The following is a 9,316-nucleotide window of genomic DNA, read 5'->3' as shown; positions in this document are numbered from 1 at the left end:
TAGTTAGATGTTTATCAATTTGGATCTGCGGGTAATGCTGCAGTACATGAAAAGTCAGGGGATCACCATGGTCAGACAGATTTATCCTGGGGACCATGAGTTTCTGTCCAAAATGTAATTGCAACCTACCCAATAGTTAGTGAGGTCCAGGGTAGGGTTGTGCCGTTTGGACGACATCATTGTCAGGTCATCAAGCTGAGAGGGAATATATTCAGCCGAGCTCATTCTGAAGATGTTTATATGTGTCAAATTTGGGTATTTACATATACTGTACACATGTTCCACACATAATCTTTATTTATTCAATGTACACTGATACACACCTTGATAGTACCATGCAGGTAAGAAAAATGCCTCTGGGTGAAATGTTCTGTTCATGATGGAAAGCTTTAGGCTAAGTTTCCTAAACCCTTCACTCTAACATTAGCTTTTGCTCCTTCTAATCACACACATACAGGTGTTTTTGGGAAACGTAGTCCTTAGCAATACAGAAAACAATGTTGCAGGTATGACTAATGAGGCTGGGATAAGTACAAAAACATTTCTAACACAAACACCAGCTAGACGTCATCATACATGGAACAGGACAGAAACCAGATTTTCTTTTTAACTCTTTTGGTTACTAATTAATTGATACAACAGTCAAATGATAAATTATAGTAATTATAATAATTAAGAAATCACAAACATGTCATATGATAAACAGGCTATTGCATTCTCTCCCCCCAACCCCATCACAACCCCTGGAGTTCCAACAGGTATGAATTTGTTTACATGCAAATGTCACACCATCGTCACTGTGCCGTCGCTTCCAGCTGCCTTCTCTACACACAGTGGCAGAGCAACGTGGTGCTCACTAGGACTTCTCAACACGCTTCTTCTTCTGGAACTTCCTAAACTGGGACTGGATGGCGACAGCCGCCTTCTCGGTCTCCGGGTTTTCCATGTCAATGTCAAAGTCTTCTGGGACGTCCGTCTTGGAAGCATCTGTAAAGAGAAGGAAAGGATGTGTCGCAGCAGTGTACAAAGAGTTGGCTGAGTCACTTGGCAACCGTAACAATGCACGGCAGGCCTGTCGATCTTTAGGATTTGTGTAAATGCTGAACTGAGATACATTTGGCCCTAGTAAGAGTGATACTAAATAAAGACTTTGGAGGGTGTCTCCAAAGGGTGCCTGTACAAAACCAAAAAACAGAACAGCAAAGTGTAAGGAATCGATTGAACATGGTTTGTTAGCTCTAATGCAGGGTGCAGGGCAACCTTTCTTCATCTAAGGGCTACTTTAAAATAATGAAAGTGGCCAAAAGCTACTTGCATCACATCTGTTTTAACCTTTTTTATTTTCCTCTCTCTTAATTGTTTCTCTGCAAAGCTCAGCATGGGGGCTCTTCCATTTATTTGCCTTGCAATGCTCCTGCAGAAAGAGAGAGAGTGAGATGTATTGACTGCAGCTAATCCGTGGGTTCCCTTGAGACCGAGCTTGAGTACCTCTCTCTTGCTGTTCAAGGTGGAAACACTAACTGCTGTGTCAAGACGGGCTTTGAATCCTCCATTAATTGATGTTGAATTTTCCAATGCTCTAATGCCTGCTGCTTTTTTCCCAGCAGCATTAGCTATTGAGCTGTACCCTCCGCCATGTCAACACCAGACATGCTCATAATCTTTGAAAAACAAGCTGGTGACTTTTTATTTTGTTTTATTTTAATAATTTTTTTGTCTCCGTGGAGAGTGAAGGCACGTATGCAAGATTTGATCCGGTGCCGTCTTCAAGTGCTGGAAGAAATATTGTTTTGACAACAGAAAACCTGCAGCTCAAGAAAGTAATGAAAGAAGTTTCATTTATTGTAGTCTTGAGACATTTCTGACCATTCATAGCAGGTAGTGATACAGAAAGGTATGTGCTGTACATGTTTTTATAACCACAAAACCTAATCAAGTCCAGTTAAATATTTCAGTGAAATTATTCATCTAAAAAGACCATGTCATTATCTACCCAAAAGGCTTTGAGTCCTGAGGGCAGATCTTCATCAGTTTTTACAAGACAGGAGGCGGTGGCTGAATGTGACAATGATGGATCATTCAGTTCAAGGATTTCTCTCTTCCTCTAGATACACACACACACACACACACACAGCATGGATTACAAACCTATTTCCTCTGGCAGCAGTTTCAGTGTCCCTGTCTTCCCCTAATGGGAGTGTTATATCTGCTGTCAGAGTGGCAGTCTGGAGCATCGTGACTGTTTTTCAGCGAGAAAGTAAAATGTATTTGTTTATGGTGTTGGTGTGTGGCACCTGCTCAGAAAGAAGCCTACATGCTTCTAGGGTTGGGGCTAAATGGGTTTACTTTCTTCAGACATGACTTTCCTGCATGTTGCATAAGGCTATCCTTGGTTGGCTGTGTTTCAAAATATATTTTTAAATCTTCTCTGAAGACCAGTGAATGCTGGGACGTCTTATTGATTTCACTGCTTAAAACCAGTTGAGCCATGAGAGGGATTTGTGGAAGCGGAGGACGAGAGGCATTAAAGAAGGACTTTTAGACCTTGAGACAGGAGAGACAGATTGCGGAAAAGGAAACAGGCTCTGTATTAAAGTGTTCTGAACAGTATGTGGACATCTGTTTAGGCTTAAAGCGTAACTCTCGCCAGAATGACACCTAGGTCCTTTTTGTGAATGTACCTGAGGCAAACTTTTGTTTAAAAGCATAATTAGGACAGAAGTGCAACTTTTAAGATTTACTGTATTATTGTTTTTCAGTCGAGTGGGAGTGCTAGGGTCACTAATATGATCCCATCAGAATTGCTATTTTTAAAACCGTTAGAAAGCTCGACACAACATGAGCCTTTGCTCAAAGTATCACCAGGGGCTCTACACATGAACACAATGACAATTGTTTGTGTACACAGAGTTTACTAAAAAGAGAGGTTTTGAACAACTACGTAAAAAACCAACAGCTACAGTGAATTGTTAAAACCTTTCTTTTTTGTAAACTCTGTACACAAACAATATTCTCAATGCTTTCCTTAATGTGTAGCGCCTCTGGTGATACTTTGAGCAACATCTCATGTTGTGTATTAGTGTTTTAAAAATAGTGACTTTGATGCTATCATAGTAGTGCCCCTAGCTCTCCCATTCAAAAGGTCATTTGACCGAAAACAAGAATACGGTAAATCTTAAAAGTGGCAATTCCATCCTAATTAGGCGTTTAAACAAAAGTTTGGATACATTCACAAAAAGACACTAGGTTGCATTTTGGCAAGAGTTAAGCTTTAAGATGCTGCAGTGATGCGTGATGTTTGTATATTTGTCACTAAAATGTCCCTTGCTGCACATTTGCTGTGTTTCTCATAAGGTGTGTTCAGATCAAAGCAAAGCCATCTTTTTGCGCGGTGCAATTACATACAAAGTCAATGCAAAGATGTGTCCACGAGTTGAAATGGCATTGAGATTGTCCTAGTCTTGCATTGCCAGACATATTTTTACAAGCTGTATCAGCGCTGCAGTATAATCTGGCTACACTCTCTATCTATTCTTCAACTTCTTTACCAATCACAACTGTTCTGGGCAGTGCTAAGTTCCACAGGTAGCGATAGAGAGAATCTGAAATGGAGGACAAACTTATTGTTACCAATTGTGGGCACCCGGAGCTTTACGGCTCAACATCAGTACTGTACAGAGATGGAACAAAATAGGAGAGGGCTTGGAGAAAAGTGTGCAAAGTCATAGGACTACACTGTGTGTGTGTGTGTGTGTGTGTGTGTGTGTGTGTGTGTGTGTGTGTGTTTGTGTGTTTGTGTGTGTGTGTTGTGTGTGTGTGTGTGTGTGTGTGTGTGTGTGTGTGTGTGTGTGTGTGTGTGTGTGTGTGTGTGTGTGTGTGTGTGTGTGTGTGTGTGTGTGTGTGTGTGTGTGTGTGTCGTCCTAAAAGGAAATTATCATGTACCCCTCAGCCTGAAAAAACCACAGGGGCAGCAAAGAGACCAAAGCAATCAATACACGTATACATTGTGGGCTGGTTATGTATTAATTGCTACTGCGTGCTCAGTTTTTCACCATGTGTCAACTTTTCTTTTGCTTTGGCGAGGAAGCATCTGTGTGTACTTGGATGTGGTCACACATTTGGAAACAAAAATGTGGGATGTTCAAAAGAAATCCAGAGGAAATGTGTGGTTCCAGCTCTTTCTAGCATTGAATGCTTCTGAAACGGTGTGCATGTACTAACAATATCTGACAGAATAAGACAAATTCATCATGGCTATAATTGAGTACAGTAAAGCTAATTAAAAAGTGTGTAGAAAATGGGTCATCTTCACTTTTGAGAGCTTGTTGCAAGCTAATTATAAAAGGATGACTTTGATCTCTAAGGTGAGCTAATTTGAAATTACGCCTGTGCCTGTTTGAACTGGGGGGGGGGGGGGGGGGGGGGCGGGGGTGGGGGGGGGGGGGGGGGGGGTGCTGTTGGCAGTACAGTTTCCACATTGTTCTTTAACAATACTCTGCAAGCATAATATGTACATAAAGAAATGGAGATTTTTCCATCTGTGTGCAAGCTGATGATTTTTTCACAGACTGCATGATAGCATCGTACCAAAGGATTACGAGTGCTAGTTTGTAGAGTATAATAAGATTTAATAAGCCCATGCGTCCCCAGCTGTTGCACTGACAGGGACAGTCTGTGTTGTGCTTGGTCTCATAAGGTCAGTGAACAAATGGAGCAAACACACATACACCTCTGGACTCCAACCAATGTCACAGAAGATGACTTTTTAGTCTTGACTTGAGTCTGTGTTTGAATGGAGGTGGTGGAAAGTAACAAAGTACTCAAACTCAAGTACATTAAGTGCAGTGTGCATTTGAGTATTTTTATTTTGGTCTCAAATAACCTAAAACAACATAAACAAAAAAATGTCATGTCACTAACTAAGGGCAGGGGGAAAACGTTAAAGAAAGGTAAAATTACGGGTGCTTTGATAGCTTTAACGTAGCCTAATGTACATTTTTACAGCACTTTGTCCATTATCACAACAAAGTCATTCCGAACTCGCCAATTTGCTGCTATGAGTTTTTAATGCAAATGGGGGTTTCATTCATTCATTCATTCATTCATTCATTCACTGTTCATTTCATTAACATTCGCAGTTGCTTTGACTCTACTCTTTTTTTGAGATCTTTTAAAGTGCTGTCAATAAAATTGACACTTTCTTCATATTTTTCTAATTTAAAGTCTCCATGGAATGGGAAAGATGATACACCATTTGAGTTGCTGGAAAACATTTAATGTGAAACATTATATCCTTGCATTCAGTTCCGATTGACGGTAGCTTAACAGTGCTAGGAAAAAAGGAAAAAATGACCACAACAGTGAATACGCCAACTTTTTAAAATAAAGAATAAACCTCAACAACATTGAACATCCCCGGACTCTGAATGTATACAGTTTGTATTTTGTGTCTGGAAGTAAACCGCACGATGCAGCACGAACAAGTTTGATTCAATTGTATCCACTTGATGAAACATTTAATCATGAGCCGTTATCTTTACAATAAACACTTCCATCCTCCAGCTTCCCTGTTAGTGCCGTTATCAGGTAAACAGACACTGCTGCATATCTGAGGTGCATTACAGTTGCATGTACTTATACCCTGTGCTCAATGCATTCCAGTGACTATGAATACATCTCTGTGTGGCTGTCCTTGAGCCTGTGAGAGGTTGTCTCTTTAGACTGTGCTGGTGGTATGCAGAGTGGGTGAGAGTCAATAGCTTTACACTGCTTCCTACCTTCCATTCTCTCCCCCAATCTCTCTCTACATTGAGAGCAGGCACTCGTCAGACTCGCTGGGAAAGCAGTTCTTCCAGGCATCAAATTAATTGTCAAGGTCAGACAACAAAGGAGTTTGTGTGTTTGTGTGTATGTGTGTGTGTGTGTGTGTGTGTGTGTGTGTGTGTGTGTGTGTACTGTGTACTTCACTCTTTTTATTAAGTGAATAAAAAGGTGGACCTAAATCCTACAGGCAGTGAAGAATTAGTCTCTTGCAACATGGTGTTTCAACTGAGCCAACTGCTTGAGATAATATAGATCCCATAAATTGGTGTCGGTGAATAATGTTGCTGTAAGCTTTTTAATAGGGAGATTTATTTATTTTTCAGACAAGGTCAGTGGTTGTGTGAACCTGCTTTTCAAATTCCTTCAATCCCAAATAATGTGGCATTTTTTCAACCTGCTTTCCAGGCAGGTTACTGGCTGCATAAACAGAGGATTATTTGTTACTGTCTTAAATGAACTGTTTAAAAATAAATAAATAAATGAAATGAGATTTTTAGAGATTGCATTAACTCTTTTGTAAAGCAATAACTTATTCCTTTCTTCATTACATTTGTGGCAACAGGAGGGTCAACAGTTTCTTATTTGACCTCTTTAGATTGAGAAACTGTGAAGTTTCTAAAGCTGCATTGGTAACACTGGTCCCCTGAGGATCTACAGGCTAAAGGGCGAATATAATAATTTCGGAAGTTATGCAGTCTGTATAACAGTTTCATTCATTGCATTTATCATTACATCTGTATTTTTATGTCAGATAAGAACAGATATTTAGACTATCAAGACCTTTTATGCAAAATTCTGTGTGTTTTTGGAAGACCAATTTAATGCTGGGACTACAACACTAACTAGGTTTCCTCTTTCCATTAATAAATTATGTATATATGTATTGAATAAAGCACACAGCACACTATTTTATGAAATCAAAATAGCTCATTCTCCTTACTTCATTCTCTAACTGTGAGGTGGTGCTGAGTCAGGGGAAACACCAAATCACTGCCATGATTTAGAGGAGGTGAAGGCAGGGAAGATATTAGTTTTCTCGTTGAAGTCTATTTGCTTCGCTATGATAGTTTTAATGACAGAAAGCTCAACAATAAACATGATTTGTAAGGCACTTGGTGCGTGGAGCTGATCTTTATTTCCCCCAGGACAGAACTGATACAGGCAGTCTATCTCTGCTCAGGTAGGCAATCATCAGAGAGTTGGATTTACAGGAGATTATGGACATCTCAGTTTTGGCTCCTGGGGTCCATATCATTTTACCCAGCTGAGTCTGGACGTTACAGCTAACCGTGATCCTCACGAGATTGTCAAGAGATTTACAGGAAAACTGTAAAGTGGTACAATATATAACCCCCTATGAAACACTAAACCATTAGCAAAGTTGATTTGCTATAAGGCATGAAGCATGCTAAAGTCCTAAATTGCATTGTTCTACATTTTTGTTTTGAACAGTGATTAGTCACTACAGTCATTACTGATGAACAATCATGTACAAGCTCAGAATGAATGGCACAGTTTAGGGTTGAATTAATTACGTATGACAGAAATGAAGTTAACTGAGAAAAAATAACAAAGTAACTAATTAAAGTGTGTGTGTGTGTGTGTGTGTGTGTGTGTGTGTGTGTGTGTGTGTGTGTGTGTGTGTGTGTGTGTGTGTGTGCGTGCGCGCTCTGCTGGCAGCTGTCCTTCAAACCCTGTTACTGTAAATCATGCCCTTTTTATAGCTAATCTTTTGTACATGGGCCCACATGTACTGTATACTGTGGCCTACTAACTTGTCTTTGCTTCAATCATTCTGTCTCTCTTTCCGTCTCCCCTAACATACTGCAAGTTGTTCAATAGTTTTATTTTGAACGGTCAAAGTTTATAACACATTATTCTTCGCCTTACAAATTAAAAAAAAGTCCTATTATTAAAAATGTTGTACCTTCTGCTCCAGATGTCTTGTTGTTGCCAGCAGCTGCTCCAGATCCTTGTCTCTGCATTGCAAAAACAACAAAAAAGAAAAAAGTGAATATCATGAACATTTCATTTTACAGTACACTTTCTTCAAATTAAAACCCACCATCAGAAAAACAATAGACAATTTCCCACAATCCTGCAATCGTATCCATATGAACTGAATACGCACCACTGCTCTGTGCCCTTTACTGATCAAGCCTTGTCCTCGTGATTGTTGTGACATCTGCTGGGGGGTAAACTGCCAGCCAGTGGGGTCCCCTTTTCCTGACCATATAAGCCAGGAAACGGAGACCCTGCAGGCTGTGGGCCTTCCAACAGTAAAAAGGCCTAAATACAATACACGGTATACAGTAGTGAAACAATGCCAATTGCTGTTTACTACAGTTTGGCCCTGTGACACAACAGAGGTCAGAAAAATATTAGTGCTGTCAAACGATTAAAATATTTAATCGTGATTAATTGCATTAATGTCATAGTTAACTGGTAAGTAATCACACATTTTTATCTATTCTAAATGTCCCTCGATTTCTTTTGTCCCCTTTTTTTTTTCCTCATTTTAACAACATTTGCATATAGCCTACTGTAGTGTTTAATTTCACACATTACATTCTCACTTGGAGCAGAAAATAATCTCTCACAATGTAACACTGTCCATCAATAAAAGGATGAAAAATATACTTTGACAAGGGGGGGGGGAGAATTGGCATCAGCTGTGTGCTTGGCCATCATGTGGTATTTCAGACTGGACGTGCTGCGATGATGGCTCAGTTCTCGACAAAACATACAGATCACTTTGGTCTTGTCAATGGAACATTTGGCAACTTTTAGAAAGTAAACTTTCCATTCAGAATCTTATTGCCGTCCATTTTGACGTCTCGCGCACGCCATCCACTCAAAACGTAACGTTACTAGTCTTTGGCCGGCTCGCAAGCCCAAACAAGTGTGCGGCATGCCTGTTTTGTTTCTGATCTAGCTAGAGTCGGTGTGGTGTTGTAGTTTTTCTAACATTACACTAAATGTTATTGATAAAAAAATAAAATAAAAAAAAAAAACTACAAAGTTTGCTTGGCCAAAAAGAACATTAATTTTGCAATAAAAAAATTGATGCCGTTAAAATGGGTTTGCGTTAACACGTTTAACTGACATGTTTAAAAATAATAAAATTAAACTCAGGAAATTAACTAGTTCCCACTGCATTTATGTTGTGCCCATTTTTCTGAGTGAAGGAAATAAACAGGGATCCTTAAATCATGTAACTACCCTGATTAATTTACAGCTTGGATTTAGGGATTGCAATTCATCAAGATGAAGATTTCCACGGTAAGATAAAAGTCCTTGTAATAAATCCTTAGGCATTTTAGTCACCCTTTTATTTATAAAAAAATAAAAATTATGAAATAATCTACCCAGTGGCATCAATATTATATTACTAAAGATATTACACATGAATATAATATCCGTACATTCTGCATATATAAAGGGTTTTATTCAAAAACAATGCGTGGTCATTTTAAAGCGGGGGGGGGGGGGG

At 39.4% G+C, this 9,316-nt stretch overlaps 1 protein-coding gene across 1 annotated transcript in view; it reads right to left on the bottom strand.

Moving 5' to 3' along the window:
- Positions 1 to 275: 275 nt before the first annotated feature.
- The window catches only part of pcp4b (Purkinje cell protein 4b), a 37,435-nt gene continuing 28,394 nt past the window's right edge, over positions 276 to 9,316 (bottom strand). Inside the window, exons 2-3 of the mRNA XM_032510014.1 lie at positions 7,751 to 7,802; positions 276 to 987 (exon numbers count right to left, since the gene is read on the bottom strand). Coding sequence (XP_032365905.1) covers positions 857 to 987; positions 7,751 to 7,802 — 183 coding nt within the window. The 3' untranslated portion in view covers positions 276 to 856. The remainder of the gene's footprint in view (positions 988 to 7,750; positions 7,803 to 9,316) is intronic.

Source organism: Etheostoma spectabile, chromosome 3 (assembly GCF_008692095.1).
Source record: "Etheostoma spectabile isolate EspeVRDwgs_2016 chromosome 3, UIUC_Espe_1.0, whole genome shotgun sequence".
NCBI lineage: Eukaryota > Metazoa > Chordata > Actinopteri > Perciformes > Percidae > Etheostoma > Etheostoma spectabile.
This window is presented reverse-complemented; position numbering and strand designations above follow the sequence as displayed.